The sequence below is a fragment of the Sinocyclocheilus rhinocerous genome, unplaced genomic scaffold, assembly GCF_001515625.1.
Source record: "Sinocyclocheilus rhinocerous isolate Xijiao unplaced genomic scaffold, SAMN03320098_v1.1 scaffold4536, whole genome shotgun sequence".
In the NCBI taxonomy this organism is placed as follows: domain Eukaryota; kingdom Metazoa; phylum Chordata; class Actinopteri; order Cypriniformes; family Cyprinidae; genus Sinocyclocheilus; species Sinocyclocheilus rhinocerous.
In genome coordinates this window covers 63,355-86,234 of record NW_015666165.1, presented here as the reverse complement: position 1 = coordinate 86,234, position 22,880 = coordinate 63,355, and the positions used below count along the sequence as shown (strand labels likewise).

Sequence of the window (22,880 nt, the reverse complement as noted above, 5' to 3'; positions counted from 1 at the left end):
AGTGAGACCCAAAAGAAATGCAGTCTAGGGAGGCAGGCAGCTCATTAGAGTTTGAGACGCAGCCCTAAACTCCTCTAGTGACTGGCAGCGGTGCTGTGAGAGAGACTGCGATTACAGCAATAAAACACAGACACACAGTCAGGAGAACTTTACGCACTGCGTGGCTTCGGTATTTTGTCAGTGATTGCCGGTTGAGCGCTATTTTACGCACACGCAGACATCAGACTCACTTGTGCTTGGACTGAACGATCCGCCACAGACAGCAGCATCAGGTCTGAAAGTTGGAGCAGAAGCTCTGCGTTGACATGCTGAAGGTGAAGCAGCAGGGATGTCATCCAGGCGTGGCTCGGGGAGGATATGGATGTCTATATAAATGACTCGTTCAGTCTGATCACGGATGAAAAGAGCGTCTCTCCTCTCCGCTCTCTAAACACGCAAAGTTTGCTCGCCATGGCAGAAGTGGCTGGATTTCTCGGGAGCATCGATCTGGATTTGCAGGCTTTTCCAGCATTAGGGAATGTGCCTCTGGCGGATGGTTTGAATGAGAGATTGGGTCTGATTGAGGGCAGACTGCAGCGCGGGTCGCTCACGGATTTTGGCCACCTGAAGGGCATCCTGCGCAGGAGACAGCTCTACTGCCGCACCGGCTTCCAGCTGGAGATATTTCCCAACGGGACGGTGCACGGAACCAGACAGGACCACAGCAGATTCGGTGAGAGCGCCATCCACCCTTTCATTCATTCGTCAATCGAGCCATGCGTCAATCAGCGGTTTTGGGTATCATAGGCGCGTTAGCGCACCTGGCCAGTCTGTGGAACGGCTGCCTTTTTGTGTGTGGAAAAAATAGCATATTTATAAACTGCATTGTTCCATCTCAAGATAACTTAATATACTTATGCGTTTACAATGTGATAGCCTATCTTAAATCCTTCATATTAGTTACAAGGGTAGGAAAGTTTAAATTTAAGGAGTAAGTCTCAAGGTCAAGACACTTCAGGGTGTTTACTGGACACTTAACTATCTAAATGGGGACATTGCATAGGCTTATACTGTTTTTATATACTACTTTACATATGCTAACCTACCTAAAACTTTCTGCATTTAATAATTAAAAAAAAAAAAAAATTGTATTTTTAATTTATTCCATACCTCGGAGTACAAATTTGTTGGCATAATATGGTTATGTATACACACTGTATATATATTCACAAATTATGCATATGCACACAAATATATAAAATGCACCTGTTTATGGTGTCCAAAATGCAGATTCAATGAGTGCAGCATCAGCCAATCAGTCAGTTTGCTGTGAGTCAGTGTGCGTGCATGTGACATGCTTATTAACTTTGTTCACTTGGAAAACTCCAGAGAAATCTGCAATATGCAACTGACTGCTTCTTCAATATAAAGTTAATATATATATATATATATATATATATATATATACACATTAAAATGTTCAATTTGCCAGATACAGTTGTCATGAGTTGTCTTTCACTTTGCAACTGCATGCACAAGACAAATAATTGTTATAATTGACAAATAAGACAATAATTATTTTATGAGAAACTCTAAAAATCACCACACCAACTAATACCACAGCAAGATGACTAAGAAATGTTAATTTGTTCTAAGAAAATCTCCTGGAGATTGCAGATGACACTTGCTTCAATGTTTTGCTATTTAATTCAATGACATTCAGAGTGGTTTAGGCATCCAGATACTTTTTGGTACCACTGTATTTCAATCCACCCATTAGGCAAGAGCAGCATATCTCTGAGTCTTACACTCGGCGAACTCCAGCGCAGGGTCAAGGGACGCAGGTGCTTCTCTGCAGTGGAAAACAAGCTCACAGCATGAGGCTGTTTTTCTCTGAAAACTTGTTCAAAGGACCCCAGCCGACACAGGCACAGACACTACTAATTATAGCGCTAATAAATCAGTCAAGAAGTGCTTGGTATTACAATGATAAACAAATGATAGCAGAGCCCAGACATGAGGATTTTTTGCATTGCTCTGATCCGTAATCATTGTGCAGGTGCAGCCCTCGCTTAGAAAACAGGAATAGCTCTAAATTAAAGCATGACCACTGTGGGATCCAGTGGTAATGCTTGTTTTTAGGCCGAGACAAGCTGCTTTACTGGATTGGGTGGTCCGCGGTCATGTTTCTGGCATCCTTCTGGCAAATGCGAGCCGTTTGTCGGTAATGTTGCAGGCTGGCAGTGTCTTTGATTAAACGCATATGAAATGTGCTTCTGCTTAACCCAGCTTCAGAGAGTTTTCTGTGTCGTCGTTTGGCATCCAAATCACAACACGCTCGGTCCAGGTGGTGGTAAAAGGCCACAAAGGAGTAGTTTTTGCTTTAGTCTTTAATCAAGAGAGTGTGAACAGCTGGTTTCGGCCAAGATCGGGCTCGCATCCTGAAAATTGACACGAATGCAGATACCTTAACACAATGTTGATTTGTATATATATATATATATAAGTACTTCAAAAGAGAGTACAAGAGTAGCAACAAGAAGCTTAACCAAACATATCAGAGATTATCGGCTTTGTGCTGCATACGCGCTCTTATAATCAAAGTGTTAGTAAGAAGACTTTAACTTCCTGTCCTTTAGGTTATATTGTGGCACATTTTTAAATGCTAGTCTGCTGAACGCTTACTTGTAAGGGCACAGGTGAGACATTTTCTTCAAAATAAACACCTTATATAGAACAAAGACAACAAAATGCAGGTATTATGGCCACTGCCAAAGACTTTCATGTTAAGAAATGCTCTGGGTTATGAGTAAGTGGTTTAAACAACAGTCGTTCCTGGTGGAAAACAACAAAAACACAAACCAGCCAAAGGTGGTGGCATAGCTGGTAGTCTGGCCAGGTTGGTGTGATTTGGGGGGGGTTTGGGTATTTATCAGCTTATGAAACTAAAAGACCAGTTGGCCAAAACACCAGCTAGATCTGCTTAACATATCTACAACCGGTGACCCACCTTTGGCTAATTTAAGATGTTTCATTCAGCTGATAAAAGGGGCAAGATAAAACATCTTACTTGACTATACAGCATTGTTGATGTACAGCTTCGCTGCAGTTGTAAAGGTGTCTGGTCATTGTCTGACGAGTGCTGTTGTGTGGCAGGTATTCTGGAGTTTATCAGTCTGGCCGTCGGGCTGGTGAGCATACGAGGCGTGGACGCTGGTCTTTATCTGGGGATGAATGAGAAAGGTGAACTCTATGGGTCGGTAAGTCAAACCCCTGTAGTGCTCACACACACTCCAAACAACATCCAGCAACAGAAGGTTCTGCTCTATGAAGTGTTCCAATAGGAATGCAGTCAGAGCTGGAATGAGGAGCAAACGACAACCCACCCACCGGCTCATAGTCTGTTCCCCATATGATGTAGATGTACAAAAAAGAAAACACTTCACCAGACAAAACAAGCAGTGTTTCCACTGCTGCGAGCCCTGACCTCTGATCGGCGAGGTCTGTGCGTGGCTCACCTTGTTTTTGTCTTTGTAACTTTCCACACAAGAACAACCTCTCAGACAGAGCGCTCAATCTCAGAGAAGAAAAACTGCCTCTTCATTTCGCTCCATACTTAAAATATTTACATATTTTCCAGGGACACATGAAGCGTGTAACGTATACACACCCACATATCGTGGATATACGAGCTGAGTGCTCTTGGTTTCTTGCATATCTGTGTGCTGTGCGAGGACCGCGCTTTTCTCCGCTGGAGTGCTAATTGTAACCGAGACCAGGAGATAAAAGCATGTAGCAGGATTTGACTTTTTGCATGCTAACATAGAGAACCATATATAGGAAAATGCGCCTGGCCTCCCCCTCTGCAGACTTTGCCATGCTTGCAGGAGAAACAAGCTATCAGATTTCCAGAGACAATAAGCGGGGGCCCCAGTACGTTTCTGTGGATCCGGAGTTAAAGCAAACCCTATTTAAAGCAAGAAGAGATGACTTCAAATGCAATGCGATAACATCCCATTAAATCAGACTGTAAATGCAGGTCAGCATTGCAAATCACCTGAAGACTCAGTCCTGGGTTCACTGCGCAGATTTAAATGCAGGTCCATTTCTGTTGCATGAAGATCAAAGAAGTTTACCATCACTGGTGGTTAGGATTTATACATTATGTAAATCCTGTGCATGGAGCAGTGTCTAATCCAAACAGCACACTACCTAATTGAAACGGCATAGAGACCATCAGTAATCTCACAGCTCCTGGAGAGGTATTCCAGTTGTTTTAAATGAATCTGTTTTCTGAAACTTTTAGTTGATAATCTTATTCTGTTTAAACGATTTAACAGAACTTTTAAAGTTGACTTAATCTTAAACACTAATTTGAAATGTATCATCTTGACACCAAGACTTGAACCTGGTCCACCACGCAAGCTGTTGGTATTTAGAGAGCACTGAGGGCGGGCATCAGGTGAGCAAGCTAGTGAAACGTTGCACGCGCAAAAGAGAAGGTCTGCACACATCCAAAAACGTATTTTAAATGCAAAATTGATTTTCGTGCGCTCGAAATACTTTTTTCTTTGCAAAACGAACGTTTTCTCCACAAAACTCAGATCGCGCGCGTGCAAAATGCACTTTTGTGCGCTCAAAATATGATCTTTCGCGTGCAGAAATGTGGCAGAAATGTAATCCCATAGAATACCAAGTAGATCTGCTTTAAAGTAGCTACATCCAGTGAACCACCTTAGGCTTGTTTAAGTTGTTTCTTTCAGTTGAGAAGGAAAACTTGACTACTGCATTGTTGTACAGCTGCGCTGCAGTTGTAAAGGTGTCTGGTCATTGTCTGACGAGTGCTGTTGTGTGGCAGGTATTCTGGAGTTTATCAGTCTGGCCGTCGGGCTGGTGAGCATACGAGGCGTGGACGCTGGTCTTTATCTGGGGATGAATGAGAAAGGTGAACTCTATGGGTCGGTAAGTCAAACCCCTGTAGTGCTCACACACACTCCAAACAACATCCAGCAACAGAAGGTTCTGCTCTATGAAGTGTTCCAATAGGAATGCAGTCAGAGCTGGAATGAGGAGCAAACGACAACCCACCCACCGGCTCATAGTCTGTTCCCCATATGATGTAGATGTACAAAAAAGAAAACACTTCACCAGACAAAACAAGCAGTGTTTCCACTGCTGCGAGCCCTGACCTCTGATCGGCGAGGTCTGTGCGTGGCTCACCTTGTTTTTGTCTTTGTAACTTTCCACACGAGAACAACCTCTCAGACAGAACGTTCAATCTCAGAGAAGAAAAACTGCCTCTTCATTTCGCTCCATACTTCAAATATTTACATATTTTCCAGGGACACATGAAGCGTGTAACGTATACACACCCACATATCGTGGATATACGAGCTGAGTGCTCTTGGTTTCTTGCATATCTGTGTGCTGTGCGAGGACCGCGCTTTTCTCCGCTGGAGTGCTAATTGTAACCGAGACCAGGAGATAAAAGCATGTAGCAGGATTTGACTTTTTGCATGCTAACATAGAGAACCATATATAGGAAAATGCGCCTGGCCTCCCCCTCTGCAGACTTTGCCATGCTTGCAGGAGAAACAAGCTATCAGATTTCCAGAGACAATAAGCGGGGGCCCCAGTAAGTTTCTGTGGATCCTGAGTTAAAACAAACCTATTTAAAGCAAGGAGAGATGACTTCACATGCAATGCGATAACATCCCATTAAAACAGACTGTAAACACAGGTCAGAACTGCAAATCACCTGAAGACTTCTAGGTTCACTGCGCAGACTTAAAAGGTCCATTTCTGTTGCATGAAGATCAAAGAAGTTTACCATCACTGGTGGTTAGGATTTATACATTATGTAAATCCTGTGCATGGAGCAGTGTCTAATCCAAACAGCACACTACCTAATTGAAACGGCATAGAGACCATCAGTAATCTCACAGCTCCTGGAGAGGTATTCCAGTTGTTTTAAATCAATCTGTTTTCTGAAACTTTTAGTTGATAACTTTTTTCTGTCTTACTCTATTTGCTTGGCCAACTGTTTAAACGATTTAACAGAACTTTTAAAGTTGACTTAATCTTAAACACTAATTTGAAATGTATCATCTTGACACCAAGACTTGAACCTGGTCCACTGCATGACTGTTCTTTGGCAGGAAACATGATGTAGCCCCAGTGTCTTCTATTGTTCTCAGCAGTGTAGTCAGCCAGAGAATGTTCACCTGCTTAACCCGAAGCCATCGCTCATGAAGTTCTGTCAGTGGTGTAGTAGTAGCAGCCCACACAGACTCTCTCAAGCTGCCGTGTTTGTGCGAGAGAGCTTGTTGCATCATGGGGGAAACAGACAAAAAGGTTAACAGTTTTGAAGAATGATTTTGGGTGTAAACTGCAAAGCTTGCCCGTAATGACTTTCCCTTCTCTGGTGCAGCGAGCACCTGCTGTCTGGCCTCAAGATAGTTTCCACTCCACACATTTTGCGATGGTGACAAGGGTAAACTGTGCACTGTGAGAAAGAAACAGTACCACGTCTTCACACCCTCATGCTTTCCAGCCCATCTGGAGGTCTGGAAATGGGAGGCGCATGTTAGTTCTTAAACATGTGGTCAAATGCACTTAAACTGGACTCTTGATGGACAGAGGGAAGATTACTAGCTAGAGAACACACCATTTGGTTGGGACTTTTCTGGGTCAGGCCAGGAAAGCAGTTTCCCACTTTGATTCACATTTTACATCGGTGTGTCCAATCCTGTTTCTGGAGGGCTACCATCCTGCAGATTTTAGCTTCAACCCCAATTAAACACACCTGAGCTAGCTAATCAAGGTCTTGCTAGTCATACTAGAAACATACAGGCAAGTGAGTTGAGGCAAGTTGGAGCCAAAATCTGCAGGTCAGTGGTCCTCCAGGATAAAGTTTGGACACCCCCGTCTTACATCTTGTCTTAAATGGTTTGTGTAGATCAGGAGTGCCAAATCCTTCTCTTGGAGGGCCACTTTCTTGCAGAGTTTTGCTTGACCTTGCTCCAACACACCTGTCTGGATGTTTCTAGTAATCCTGAAGACCTTGGTTGGTTGGTTCAGGTGTATTTAATTGGGGTTGAAGCTAAACTCTGTAGGCAGGTGGTCCTCCGAGGGCAGGACTGGAAACCCCTGGTATAGGTGAAGCTTATCTATCATGGTAGGACACAAGATCTTTCCAACAATCTTACCTGTAACTTTCCATTATAATGTAGTGCACATTATTGTCTCCAGATAATAAAAAAACAATGTTTTTGTCTCTTTCTGACTGCCTTGCAGAAGAAGCTGACACCAGAGTGTGTTTTCCGTGAGCAATTCGAGGAGAACTGGTACAACACGTATGCATCCACACTCTACAAGCACGCGGACACTGGAAGATACTATTACGTGGCTCTGAACAAGGACGGCTCGCCTCGAGAAGGCGGCAGGACTAAAAAACACCAGAAGTTGACTCACTTTCTGCCCAGACCCGTCGAGATAGAGAAGATACCCCAAGCTTACAGAGACTTGTTCCAGCATAGGTGACCAGAGCATCCGTCAGAGTTGCTGTGTTGGAGAGGTGCAGTAGAGGTGCTGGATGGGGAAGACGGACGCTAAAGAACATTAAGAAATACAAGACCCTACTTCTCTCGCCTCACAGCTGTTTATATTTGGGTTCTGGTCCAAAATGAGGAGGCCCTCTCCAATGGTGATTGAGATAAACAGTACGTGTGTGTCCTGGATGGCTCCGTTTCCTCTCCTTAATGGGTTTTAAACCACAGAGAAGAGGGAACATTCCTGCAACCAAAGCTGGAGCCAAAAGATGTCTTGAGGAAGAGGTGTTGACTTCAGGGCCTCATGACGTGTGTCATGCAATCACCCTTTCTTCAGACACTTTTTGTAAGGTGGACCACATTTTGGCCTTGTTCTCACTGGAAAAAAAAATAGGGTCTAAACCTAAATTTATTGAGTAACTTGTCACCTGAGCATAGGAAGTAAAACTGCCTTTGGCCGTTGAGATAAAACTCAACATGCCCAGTCTGGTGACCCTGGGGCCAAACTCACGTTGAAAGGTCATGATGCAGCACTTACCAAGAAGATGGACACGGGGAGTATTCCCTGACCTTCCAGTAGGACAAATGATAAGCAAGAGCTTTTCAAATTAAATATACCTTTAAGGGCACTTAAAAGGAGAAAGATGCTTTGAAGACCAATGACCAGCTTCTACTGAAACAATACCAATTTTGAATGGAAAAAGTACCAATTGTGAGACAGTGAAAAAGTAACAAGACTTTATAATAATAATGGAAACAAACACCCTTTTCCTAGAGGGGTTTACACAGATGATCTTCTGTCTGCTTCCTTTGAAGGTTCAGGAGAGTTCAAACATTACAAAATTTGGTAGAAAAAGCTAATCAGCAGTAGCGAAGTGATTAGTTGAAATCACTTTCAAAGCAAGCAGGGGAAACACATGGTGCTTGCTGAAGGGTTCGGTAGAGGCTTTGGTCATTTGATTAAGAGTGACTTATAATGTTCAGGTTGTCAGGAACATTATTAAAATGTAAGTGAAAGACGTGTAAATATGGACAAACCTATTTATAAGATGTACAATATATTTATTTTCTACATATAAAGAATAATTATAAATCTATATATAAATCTATTTATTTATTTCAAAGGCTCTATTTTGTAATGAACTTGAAGTTATTGGAATTGTAGATTCTACTGAGATTATTCAGAAGGGCTAAACCATTTGACCTGAATGACTGACAATAAAATTGTCCTGCTATTGTTTATTGTTGGTGACCATATTTGCAAGGATTCTCTGTACCAATTAAAATCTGAGAAACACTGAGCTGATTGAGTTTGACTGCACACACCACTTTTATGAGTTTATCAAGGTACATTCATGGAATGAATGGTCATCTTTGCTAAACAACACAGGAACTCAAAACGCTGTGAGAGCACTAATTATTTAAGTCAACATGATAAGGCATCAGCAAACCATGATATTATCTATCTATAATATCATGTACCGTATTTGCAAGTAAAACAGGGTATTCCAAGAAAATCTTCTTCAGAGGCAGATCAAGTTATGTTTTGATGAAAGATTACAAAAACAAACATTTTTGTCTTTGGAAGCTAGAGTGAATTCTGACTTCATATTGTCTTCAAAGTAGAGCACATCTGATATCCTCTTTCAGAAAATCTTCATGTAAGGGGTCAATCAATCTATGAAATGTTGTTTATCTAGTGCAGAGTAAATTCCAGAACATCACAGCAGCATTCACAGAATAATCCAGCTCTCCAGAGATGTGGATGCTAGCTGATGATGTAAAAAGACAGCTCTTGGCTCGGGGAACCTGTAGGAAAGTTCTCCCTAAGCAGTCTGTAGAGGCATAAATCAACACCCTACAGAAAGTGAAACAATACGAGAGAATGTGTTGCGCTGGTGGGCGTCAAACCTGTTGAAAAGCCTGCAGCACAACAACATTAATTACCTATATAATAGCGATAACGTACGCATAACTATTATTAATGAGTTTTTTGTGAATCCGATGCATTGTAAATTACATCAACACAAAACTCCCTTGGTGATTGAATGAAGATTTGGACCAGCAATGAAGTTGCCCTGAATGGACTTCTATAGGGTTTCAGTCATCTTACATCATCAGAAACGAACAGAACAATCCAGATTTACAAACATTCACAACCCCACCCACCACCGACGCCTGACAACATGCTTGGCTCGTTCCTGCTCGGATGATCAATAGTTAGGCATTGCAGCCAGCACGCTCGGATACTTTCAGATACGAAGTGTATAGTGCATGTTCAAGAGAACGGAAGCAGGTTTTAACATTGGAGGATAGATGGGGCAACAGCTGAGCCGAAGTGGCCGAGTGGTAATCTGGGCATACCAAGGATGGGATCAACATTTCAACATCTGCAATAGTTGTAATGTTTCTCTTTTGGCAGCTTTGTGCAAGCTGTGAACGCAAGCTCCCCTCGGGGGGGGGAAACTTGGGCTTGAGGGGGCGAATGGAAAAGAGGGGGAGAAAAACCCTGGCAGCTAAAGAAATGAAAATAATAGCAAGCAGTAGAAACGACACAGCAGATGAAAGACTGAAGGGGAACAATGGGGTGTACGGGAGGATATAATATTCGTATTCGAGAAAACGCATCTGAAATTTGGTTTTGCCGTCACGGATCTCAAATACAGTCTAGTTCGTTTATTCATTTACCGAAAATAATGAATAGCTGTTTGAGTACTCACTAGTTCTTCAAAACCACAACTTCCTAGTATCGGCTTAAATCAGGGGCAAAAGTTTCTCTTGTCTTCTGGTGACCTCATCTGACTGTCAACTGCACTGCTGCATCATGGGAAGGGAGTGGCACAGTTTCACATGCATAAGACACGACTAGCTAGTATGTATCGGTCCCAAAAAGTAGTAAGTAAAACCACTGTCTAGAGTTCAAGGTTGCCAACATATAGTTAGGTACTATATGTGTGTTAGGTTTAAATAAAAAGAAAGGGGGGATTACTCAAACAATATATGCCTTCTGGCTCGTCTAAGTTAATTTCATACGAGTTCCCATATAGCATTCAAACTTGAAGTATCACCCAAGACCCCGATTTATTTAAGAACCCATGACACATGTTACTATAAGCAGTGCGTCTCGCAGAACCATCTAAAAGAGCAAATGTCACAATTCTTGACAATTCTCAAAATTGATGAAACTGAAGATTATGTAACGAATAATATAAACGTTCATACAAAAGTTAAAAATATTTAAGAACTTTCATGACTATTCCATTACTTTTGTTCAGTGGATACATTAGCAATCACAATTTCTTCATGACAAAATATCTTAAAACTAAGCATCAATAGAAAATTTCAAATAAAACAAATTATTTGAAATTTCCATGATTTTTTAATTCCCCTGTTGTCTTTATTTAGGACATGGATTTGCATATAACATACTATTTGCCAGTAATTGTGCAGAAATTGCACACACAAAAAAAAAAACCACACACACACAAGAACTGCATGTAACATCCTTTTGGTCACTTTATTTAAATGTGATATTAAATACTAAGTAGCAGTTCATATTAATGGCAGAAGTTGTTGGTGCATATGCTAACATTAGAACATTTTCAGGAGGGGAAAAAGTTCCTCTACATTTCTGAATTGCGATCCCAACGCAAGTGGGGAAAAGAAACCGAAAGAAATAAACAACAGAAAAAGAAATTATGAACAGTTCTCACAACAATATGCTAGGCAACACTACAACGAGAAGTCTGATGTTACAAAAGTCCGGAGGAATTCAGCAAGCAGTTTTAACAACACAGACATTCCATAGCGTGATTAGCAACAACAAGTTTAAATACCTAAAAGCAGATTAGAAAAAAGGGTTTTAAAACATTAGAAGAGATCTAGCTGCTTGATATAAGGCCATTTGACTTGACGTTACATTTAAGGTGTCCGCTGCAGTGTCTCTGGAGCACTGTACCGATGACAATCCACTACTAGGAAGATATTAGCGCAGATAGTATTTACGGGGGCTCTAGAACAGAAACGCTATGGTCCCTCCTCAATCACGCTGTTTTCCTTGCAATATAATTATTTATATATGCACAGCCCTTATTCAAGGGGAAAGAAACCTGCAATGCCTAAAAGCATTTGGGGAGAATATCTTCTTCATTCTTAAATACGTGAGAGAGGAAAAAAAAACATAAAAAAAACTTGAATAACATTAAGGCTATATACACAAAATGACAAACTGCACTGCCAAAAAGTCCCAGGATGCCCTCTCGTTACCGAGGAGCTGAAGTAGGTGTCCTGGCTGAATCAGTCCAGCTGTGTGTACACCGAGGGGCGGAGGCATCTACAGGCCCTTAGACGGGCCCGGGTTCTTGCCCAGCTGTGAGGAGGGGAGGCCCTGGAGCGCCCCGAGCTGCTGGTACAAGCCCAGCAGATCCATCTGATTTATGGGGCCAGTAAGACCATTCTGCATGGCCAGCTGGTTGAGCAGAAGACCCTGCCTCGCCATTGCCAGCTGCTGCTCCTGCACCTTACGGTTGGAGATCACCTTCTGCACGTACATCATCAGCTGGAGAAGAGACGGAGATCGGATGTTAATGTTCTCTTATGTGGCTTCAGAAAGTCATGCAATATCAGGGTCTCCAACAGAACTGGTGCTACTACATAACCCGTCCACAAAGCACCACATTCTCTGATTACAATCAAGAATGTATTTTGATATCCAATTTCAACAGTCAAACGCGTCCATGTGTACATATAAAAAACTGTGGAAAAGCAGCGCAAACGAATAAAAAAAACCTGTCTGATATTTCATGTTTGCATCATGGTGACCGGCTGAAAGCAGTTGTTCATTGTTTTTACAGAACATTTACAGTTAATAAAAGTCTACTGGTGTTATACCTTCAGTCATTTCGAATTTGAATTACCTTGACTTTTGAGATTTTTTTTTAAAGCATTTTTCTCGTATTCTTTTTTAACATATAACATGCATAAGACAAGTTTGTACAAGATGCAGTCGTAGTTAATGCTTCTTTTCTGCAAAGATATTTAACAAGTGATTTGTTTAACATTTACATCATGTTGACAACTTCATGTGTGCTGCACTCGGAATAGAATTTTCTTTAACTAGAGGGTTAATGAAGAAAAAGCTACTTGAATCATATTGTAGTTACATTTACAAGTTGACTAGTTAAAAATCTTTTTTTTTTTAAATCGAGAATAGGTCAAACGTTCTGAAAAAATAAATAAATAAAAAAATCGAGATGGTCATGTTTTGCCATATCGCCCAGCCCTAAATCACAAGTTAATAAAGTAACAACTGCAACACAAAAATATAGCAATCACAAATTAGAGGTTTATGGACATTGGATTTGGCTGATGATATAAAAACCCAATAAAAAAAATATATACTATTTTGCCGTTACTAGTATTTAATGTTGTATTTTTAAACGCCAGATGTAGTTTATTGTATTATTGTAAAATATGCACTCTTACAACCTTCTACAACATATTACAATATAGACACCATGAAGCAAACATGCCATAATTCATCAGCAGTAGATCATAAGCAATCGTTTGGCATACACGCACAGTTTCCACTGATTTTGAACTGCTCTGAAACGGAGTCTGTAGAACGTGAAACAGTGCCGAATTTTTACACTGAAGCATGCAGCACTAACATTTATCGGCCTTTTTAAGTTAAACAACAACATAAGGCCTTATTGCAACATTTAAACTTTTTATGCCCTTAAATTTGATCAAACTGAATTTAAGACATTTTAGGACTTTTTAAGAGACCCTTAATTCATTTACGCATCACATTTAATTATTTTGGACAAATGGAGAATAAAGGGGTGCAACAGGGTCCCCCAGATGTAAAAATCCCTTTCATTCTATTTAGTTTATAATGTTAATGTCACTTAAACACAGATAGAACATAAGATGAGCAAACGTACAGTTTGTTGCTTGCCGAGGACATCACGGTAAATAGCCTCCCTGTGTTTGATTTCCAGCTCGTAGCCGGCCTGCCTCCCAAGAGCCATGGACTGAACCTGGGCCTCGGGTAAACTCGGGTTCTCCTTCCACTGCCAAAAACAACACACCCGTTACATCCTGTAGATCTCAACAAACAAACACTTACACGCTCATCACACACACACAAACACATTTAGCAGTTGTTCAGAACGTAGTCCAACATCTCAAGCTTAATACTGATGACACGGCAAACTATAGGCAAAAACTACAGCCTCAAAAGTGTATATTGAAAAAAAAGCTTGCTCCATGACACTAGGGTATAGTGGCTTGATGTTATACAGGTGTTGTATGTGGTTGTCAGGTCAACAGAGCCCATCTTCAAGTCTCTATATTATTCTGGTCTCCAAATATGACTCAGTGTAGGTCTATAGATTTTGGTCATTTTATCACCCAACCAGAGTTTCATCCATTCATGAGCACAAAATGTATGGGACAACCTATGCATTAGAGGTTCAACTGGGGGAAGTACTAACAACAACAGTGATTTTTGCCTTGGCAAACACAAACTGCAGAGCAAATTTTCAGTCTTGTCAGGGAAAGTGGGTTTTGCATCAGTTATTGGTCATAACAGCCCATAGATGCAACACTGTACCTGAAGCTTTAAGGCCCTGATATACTTGAAGCAAAATCTAAAAACCATACTATTGTGAAGTCATTGCGAACAAAATCAGGCCAAAATGAAGTTTGTTTGGAGTTTCTGGAAGTGTTTGCTCCTGCTGTTAAACCCCTTCTTTTAAGAGGTAGATGATTCTTTGACTTGGAAAACGTCTGCGTTTCATTTCTTCTGTTCAGTCTGGCGAGGTCAGACGCGAGTTAAAACATGAACACACTGCAGAACTGCTTTATAGCAGAAACTGAAAGCGACACTGACACTTTTTTCATGTTTACTACTGTAAAGCTGCTTGCTTTAAAGCAATCTATTGTATAAAGTGTTATATAAATAAACATGACCTGACTGGAGTGCAGAATTGCAGAGCTGCACAAACTTATCCACGTTGCCATGATCAGATGCTTTCTTAACTGCTGTTTTCTCACCGCTGTCAATTTGTTGTGTTTATTTGGTTATAGAGAGGAAAGCACGCGACATTTACATATGCATCTCTTTGGGATGTTCACTAACAGTAAACTGCTGCTCAGGCATTTAAAAAAACTTGTTTTCACCCCTAAGCGAAGAGTGAAAAACATCTGCGTCGTGAGTATATTAGGGCCTTTCCGACGAAAGCCTCACTGTAGGGAATCTCCCTCTCTCTCCGGTCACTCACCACCTGCGCGATGATGTCCTCCAGTGGTTCCCTGGGCACTGACTTCAGAGCGTTAGTGGCTTCCAACACTTTCAGCCTGCCCTGGTTAATCAAATCCTTGAACACCGAGAGAAAAAAAACTTGAGAAGACAGAAAATACTAGACGAGATGAAACAAACATGAAAATATTTCTGAATTTGATATTTTCACAGAGATAGCTAGCATTTGTAACGCCGATTCAATACTATCCCGATACTTATCCCGATTCAATATATATTGCAATAATTGAGTATTGGGATTTTATAACCATTGTGATTCGATATTACACTTTATTGTGATTTTTTTTGCTTATTGCTAGATTTTATTTCAGGAGCATACACATACACAGTGTATATTTTGAGTTTTCCACTTGTAATAACGACTTTGTGGTGGCGTTCATGTGCATTCAACTCATAAATACGATGTGTCCGACATGACTTGAACGCACCATAATACAGCGGCGCTGCGCAGACCGATCGTTGTATAACATCAAAGCACCGTGAGAGCCACAGAGAGCAGACGGCTCCGCATGCTTTCGAAACGCTCTCGCAATACACCGATTGGTCTGCGCGGTGCTGCTCCAAGTCGAACACACCTATACATGTCGCCCTCTGCTGGAATAAAAGCGGTAACTTCTCCCCACCACCTCTTAGGAAAAGTAAAATAATTAAATACAGATCGATTCTGAGATAAACCAATCGATTTTTAAATAGTTTTAAAAAGAGTCGCGATAGTTAAGTGAATCGATTTTTTTCTAGTAAACAGCAGCTGGCAGGGCACAAGCCAAATGTTGGTGCCCGAGGACGCATGTCACAATTAGCTGCCGGCTGAAGGAATGTGGAAAGAGCATGTGGAGCTCATTACTTACCTCCAACTGTTGGTTACTCATGGAGGCCAAAGCAGCCACGTTGAAGGGGAAGTAAGAGTTTGGTCCTGCTCCCATGCCCATCTGAGAATAGGACGGCTGGTTGAAACGCATGGACAGCCCCTGAAACAACAGACGAGCGGGTCCATCAGTTGGAAAGAAACAGAGAAACTTCATTTTACGAGATGAGGTCACACAGAAAGATCCCAATTATAAATAATCTTCAAATCAGGTTCGGCCTGACAGATGAGTCAGCCTTCCATCACACTAGCACTTGCTGCAGGGTAATCAAAGCATTGCTTTGTGGACTTTATTTTCCACTCGATTTGCGACTTTGACATGATTTGTCTGCGATCTGGCAAAGACGCATGCCGAACGATAATTCCCGGCCAACAGATCGCTGGAGGATCCAAAAAATCCTGATGTGCACCCATGTGAACCTCTGTTAGGGTCCTGCCCAAGCTGTGTTTGTCTTACGGCTCTAAACAGAACGTTCCCCTGCTGAAGGTCAGCAGGATGGCTGTGTTTGTGTGTAAATGAGCTACCGAGGCAGATGCGGCCAATCCCACCCTCTAATTGGGTCTTTGGTGCATGCAGCTCGTAAACACACTCCACAGCTGAGTGTCCGGTGTTCAGACCTGGCACAAGCAGGTGAGCGGCACAGATGCCGGCGTGGATCGCAGCTGTGCCGCAGACCGCGGGACAATCTAAACGGACCCTCTTTTTAATCTGGTTTCAAAATGTGACGCTGGCTGTATGGCTGTTTTCAACTAAATCTTGAGCAGAACTCGATAGGGCTCTCTAATCACTGCAAGTGACTGCTTAAAATCCACTTTAATGGCTCTGACATAGTTAATGATTTTAAGCAACCAAATTAGACAAAGCTCTTCAATCTTAACATACACAAATGACTGTAGCGAGATGATCAAAAGCAGGTGAATTCTTTTCGTTGCATATAATAGCTATGGCCAAGTGATTCACTGATGAAATTACTTTGATTTAAGCATAATATTTAAAACATCTTGCCAAAAAATAACATGAAATTTAGGAGACAGATTACATGTAGCGCAGAAACTGTGTCAATATGGTATGAATTACGCACACTCGCACACACACACACGCACACGCACGCACACACACACGCACGCACGCGCACACGCACAAATCTAATCCCATGTCATAAATCCTCAGTATAACAACCGAGTGAGTCCCAGCAGGTATAACTACAAATACAGCTCCTGTATTGGGGACTAAAGTTAGTGATATTTTTCCATGTTCACTTTGTACATTTTTACTGAAGTGTTCAAGGAAAGGACACACACACACACACACACACGCATGCACGCACGCACACACACACGCACGCACGCACACGCACAAATCTAATCCCATGTCATAAATCCTCAGTATAACAACCGAGTGAGTCCCAGCAGGTATAACTACAAATACAGCTCCTGTATTGGGGACTAAAGTTAGTGATATTTTCCATGTTCACTTTGTACATTTTTACTGAAGTGTTCAAGGAAAGGGGACAGTCTGCGGACAAAGTTTGTGATCGCACACGCACAAATCTAATCCCATGTCATAAATCCTCAGTATAACAACCGAGTGAGTCCCAGCAGGTATAACTACAAATACAGCTCCTGTATTGGGGACTAAAGTTAGTGATATTTTTCCATGTTCACTTTGTACATTTTTACTGAAGTGTTCAAGGAAAGGGGACAGTCTGCGGACAAAGTTTGTGATTCAGTTTACTCAAAGAAGTTGACTAATGAGAAAGCTGACTGCAGAATTATTTCGCAGGTAATCGGTGTAGATCGTACGTGATTGCAAAAGGAATAATTACACTGAATCTGAATGGAGAAAAGGCACTTGTAATTAAATTCAACTGCAGAGTCAGAGTCCCACAAGGCCAACAAGTCACTTCTCTCCCAAAAACCTCCACTAATGAGTGGCTGACCTGAGGGCGAAGAGTCTCTAATCTAAAGACAATGACTCGGATTGTTTGAATACTACAAAGGATTCCAGGATTAGATATAAAAAGGACACAGGCTCTCGGCCATCATCTACACCCACAGACATGCAGGTTTCACTGCGTTTATGTAAGGGAATGATTCGACTCTCTGAACAACTAGACACTTCAGAAAAGGTGTGCTTCAATAGGTCTGGACAGAACCATTATCACCTAAAGAACACTTTCCAAGCAACAAAGCTTTTTGGTAGCTCCCACTTGTTTTATGCAGGTCTAAATAAAGCTTGCTTATTTATGTGTCTTACAAGGAGCTATTCATTGACGCTTTCGAGGAATTTTATGTAAGCACATATGAATACAGTTAGCCCTTACTCATGGTGTTCCTTAAAGTGTGGGTTAATTTCTTATGATGATATCACTTCACAATATTATTTGACAGGTGTGGAGCATCACTAAAGAAATAATCATCAACCTCACCAAGATTCTTAAACCACTATCAGTTATGGCCAGATACAAACAGACAATTTATTTTTATTGAAATATTGAAAAAAACAAAAAACACCTGAAATATGGCTAAACTCTAACATTATATTTACGAATTGATATGCAGGTATTAGAAAACATTGTTATCATTATATGTATATAATAGTAAAGGGCTTGTGTGGTTACACACCTTCTTTTCGGCCTCGTATTCGGCCCAGGCCGCCTTGCGATCTTCCTCACTCAGTGCCTCTTCCTCCTTGTGGTCCAGCAAAGAGTCATGCTCGTGGTAGCCGACGATGTGATCTTTGTAACTGTGAAGGAGTTCTGCCAGGAAAGGATCCTGGGACGGGAGAAAGGGTCAAAGAAAGATGGGTCAGCATCCCACATGAAAACACAAGCACAGGGCTCCAGACAAAAAAAAAATATAAAAATAATAGTGTAAGGAGCCATTGGCTCCTATAAGAAACAATCTTAAGCGCCAAATTATTTTTTTAGGTGCCACTGAATAAACGTGTTTTATTTATTTAAAAAAATATATATTTGATATATTTTTTACATTTAACATTTTAATCATACTGTCATGTGTTTATGTCTCATATATTTGTTTTTTTAATTTATCAGCATTTTAATTCATCAAGTAGATGTGCTGGGAACTAATGTTCACTTAAAGTGGGAACTAAACGTCTTTAAAATATATAGTCACAAAGAATTGTTTATTACACAGAATCTGTGCCGATATCATGGACTATACTGTAAGTATCACTTGGCCACTGAGTGTAGTTTGGGCTCCTCCTCAATGCATCCTATAAATGTTGTTATATGTCTTTCACACATCTAGTCGGTTTTCTTCATTAGTAAAATGCAATTTTATAGGTGTTGAATTTTATCTTTAGCTTGCATTATTTCTTATGTAGACAAAAGGTTAAGTAAAAATATGAATATGCAATAGCTCATTAATATAGCAAGATGCTCCTCTTTATAGTTATTTTTCTAGCTGACTGATGAGCTTATGGACACCGAATGGTTATTCTGAGGTAAATGTATTATTACATTGCAATGTTTCAAGCTTTACACGTTTTCCGCAGTTTGAAACACTGAATGAGCTTTTACATGAGACATTTCAGTAAGTTGTACTGTAGGCTCTCTTATAAAATAGCCTACCTTTAGATGTTAATTCATGTTCATTATGTACTATAGTAGACATAAAGAGAAAGATATAATTAAAGAGATATAATAGGTTCACTTGCCGCTTAAACGAGGGCGCTAAAGCGATCGCGTCTGCCGCATTAAAGAGCGCCAACACCGTATTTATTGTATGTTATTATTCGTTATGAATTTGGCAGAATTTTATAGCTGATACTTTGTTTATTAAAAGGTGACAAAGCACAAAGCTTATTGCGATTACTGGACGGCAAGTTAACCCTTTAGGCGCCAGGGTTTTTTTGGAAAAATGCTGGATTTTGACATCAAGATTTCAAAAGCTTGTGGCTTGAAAGGGCTTAAAGATAGAGATCTACTGTAAATTAGAAAAATGTTGGGCATGACCGAAAGTTTATGTGGGGTGTAAATATACTCGTCTAATTAGCATATTATGACGTCATCAGGGGGCGGCCCTCTTGAATGTCATAATAATCAGGAAATAATAGATATTGATTTGATGTTTGAACTTATTTGCATGTTTTTTTTTTTTGTCTTGTTATCCTTATTCCAAATGATCAGAAAAGAGGAAACCAACAATAAAACAAAAGAAAGTACTAAATTATTACTATACTATATAGTAGTAAAACGCATGTGAACAGTAGCCTACTTTTTGATCAGTTCATCAGTAATATTCAAGAAATAGTAGATATTAAATGGATGTTTGAACTTATTTGCATGTGTGTTTGTTTTTTTGTCTTTTTATCCTCATTCCAAATGATCAGAAAAGAGGAAACCAACAATAAAACAGGAAAAGCATCAATGACACGATAGCTCACTTGCTCTGCTCTTTCCTCAAACACTTTGAATAGGAAGGTGACGTAATTTTGGTCTAGAATCGAAGTACTACATGTCTGCCATCTAGTGGTAGGGAATACAAATGAGATATTACACCATATCAGGAACTACAGTCTATTTGATTAAGTATAACGTCTTGTCGCAATTTTGCGACTTTGGCGCCAAGAGGGTTAATTTTTATTATATTCATTTTAATATTTTTGGTGGCAAATGTGACCGTTTTAGTCGCAGTCTGGAGCCCTGACACAGATGTACTCCCCTAATAATCACCATCACGAACATAATTATTGAGCAAAATCAACAATTAAACATTTTTGTGTCTTATCAAACAGAAAAAAAATGTTGCTCTGGCTTAATTAAACTATTCAAAAATGTTGATTACAAAGAAGTCATATCATACATACATTTTATAATTTAATTTTTAGTTTAGTCACACTTTAGTTTGGGGACCAATTCTCACTATTAACAAACTATTAACTTTAACTTTTATGTTGGTAAACTCCTAATTTGCTTCTTATTAAAAATGTAGGTACGAGGTAGGATTAAGGGATCTAAAATATGGTCATGCAGATTAATTTCTCCAAAAATTTAACCTGATTAACCTGCCCCTGGCAAGATTTTTTTTTTTTTTTAAATAATCCATTACACGCGAATGTACATCACAATAGAGAAGTAAAGATGCCTCACTACCTCCATTTCATTGTAACTTTAAAACAATTTACTTTTTCATTTTCATCTCACTGTGACTAGATGGCCAGATTCTGATCACCTAATTAGGAGTCACACGTGGATGTACTTATGCACTTGACATTAAAAAGTTACACAGATTCTAAATGTGTCGTTTTTGCAGTTTAGATCAAAGAAATGGTGTTTCTGAACAAGTTTTGAGTTCCAAAAAAGTTACAGCATGCTTTCATACCATGAGCTCTTTTATCTCATAACAAATAAATAAATAAATAAAATAGCCAATTTCAGAGGCTTTCATGCAACTCTGGTATCCATGACTACACTGTTATTGAAAACAACACCTGAGCGGTGCGCAATTCACATCCAGGCCTCGTACAAACATGGTTTAAAATTACTCTACAGCTATTGTTTGCTTTTCTTTGTCTTGCCTGCGCTTTACATTGAAATGCCTTCAAGATCTAGAAACATCTGCTGGATCCCAAGCACATGAACATAAACGTGTGATAGTTACGTCATCACCCGATTTAGCAGAGACAACAAACAGAATAAAACAAAAACAAAATTAATCATAATCATCACAACGTTCAAAAAGAAAAGCCTCGGGTTTCTAAATTTAGGACTGCTTACTAAATTGCTACAGAAAAGTTTGGATAAACAGAATCTGAGGAACAAAGTGAGCAAGCCTCAATCGTCCTCCAAAGAGCCTATCATGATTAACCAGATCAAGGTTTGTTTCAAGAAATAAAGATAACAGAAGTAAGACAGGTACCAAAAACAGAGCCATGCCTTCTGCATTACAGCAGAGTGTAATGGAGAGCGCAGCTACAGATCAGTCCACATCAAGGCTTTTTAGTAAGTGGCTTCGATAGCTGGAAAATAAAAACATGTGGCGAAAGCAAGCACAATCACGCCAGGCCTGGCCTATACCCTCCACAATCCCGACTGGATGAGTGATGGTAATTTCTGGCTAAGTGGCTAAATTAAAACATGGCTGGATGCTGCCATGTGAGGAACCCCTTCTGCATCACAACCGTGAAAAAGACTGCATGGAAAAGATGATCTCTTGTTGAAAGCGTGCAGAAGACGAGGGGCAACTGAAGTGTGAGCCGCGTCTCTGGAGCAAAAGACAATTCGATGATGAAGCTGTTGTTTGAGCACATTTCAAACACTCGCCATCATGAGAGGGCCGACCTGAGCTTATCTGAACATTGGCCAATTTTGAGCCGGGTAAATGGGTCACAGAGCCGCTGGGTCAAATGACAGTGAAGCCGTCCAGGGGAGCAGGGAATGCCGGGATTCCTGATTAATCTCCAGGCTGGAGCTCCGCGGGTGGTCTCGTCTGTTTCCGTAACCTGCCCTACATGTGCATCTAGGCACTAATGACGGTAACAAGAACTCCTGCATTGTCATACTGTGAGCTAACCCCATGCATAATGACGGCTTAGGAAAAGGATATCGTTTTACTCCATGCATGGATGTGGAATAGGCTGGGTGGGGGAATGGGGGAATCAGCAGACAGCAGATTTTTTTTCTCTTCTCAGGAAAATGGGGAGTGGGGATCCCACAGAAAGTAAAACGGGGGAGGAAGCATTTTGCTTCTGATCAAAGCATGGAGGTGCATGAGCCAGACTGCTGCAAGGATAAATACTGCCCCAGGTGAGGAACCGTCTATCTGCCCATGTCTGAACACCACGCTCTTTCACATCTTGGAATATCACAACAATAGAAATTATCTCCTTGTGAGTCTTTGCCATTTTTGCCATATCCTATTGTATGTTTTTGAAAACAGATTGTAGACCTCCATAAACATCTCTGTTACGCTTGAGTAAACTTGAAATCCATTTTCCTTGGGTTTTGAACGTTTAGTTTGCATCTTTCGCGATGGCGCCGACGCTGATGGCTGCCTCCGTGGCGTGCGCCGCAGTTGTTTTTATGTTTTTGTTAGTTTGTCCTGTCTTTAGTTATATCCCTGCAATCAGTTTCACCAGAGACGAATTGCTGGACATTCGGAAGTACACACCACCCGATATTTCACCGGTTTTCGA

At 40.7% G+C, this 22,880-nt stretch overlaps 2 protein-coding genes across 2 annotated transcripts in view; one reads left to right on the top strand and one right to left on the bottom strand.

Annotated features, from left to right (window-relative positions):
- The first annotated feature begins 192 nt into the window (after window positions 1-192).
- LOC107731802 (fibroblast growth factor 16-like) lies at window positions 193-7,521 on the top strand. The gene is made up of 3 exons (XM_016542980.1): window positions 193-712; window positions 3,136-3,239; window positions 7,276-7,521. Exons 1-3 carry the CDS (start codon window positions 358-360, stop codon window positions 7,519-7,521), a joined length of 705 nt encoding a protein of 234 aa, XP_016398466.1. The 5' UTR covers window positions 193-357.
- A 4,150-nt stretch (window positions 7,522-11,671) lies between these two features.
- The window catches only part of atrx (ATRX chromatin remodeler), a 61,123-nt gene continuing 49,914 nt past the window's right edge, over window positions 11,672-22,880 (bottom strand). The window contains exons 28-32 of the mRNA XM_016542979.1: window positions 18,344-18,493; window positions 15,702-15,821; window positions 14,816-14,911; window positions 13,475-13,603; window positions 11,672-12,087 (exon numbers count right to left, since the gene is read on the bottom strand). Coding sequence (XP_016398465.1) covers window positions 11,863-12,087; window positions 13,475-13,603; window positions 14,816-14,911; window positions 15,702-15,821; window positions 18,344-18,493 — 720 coding nt within the window. The 3' untranslated portion in view covers window positions 11,672-11,862. The remainder of the gene's footprint in view (window positions 12,088-13,474; window positions 13,604-14,815; window positions 14,912-15,701; window positions 15,822-18,343; window positions 18,494-22,880) is intronic.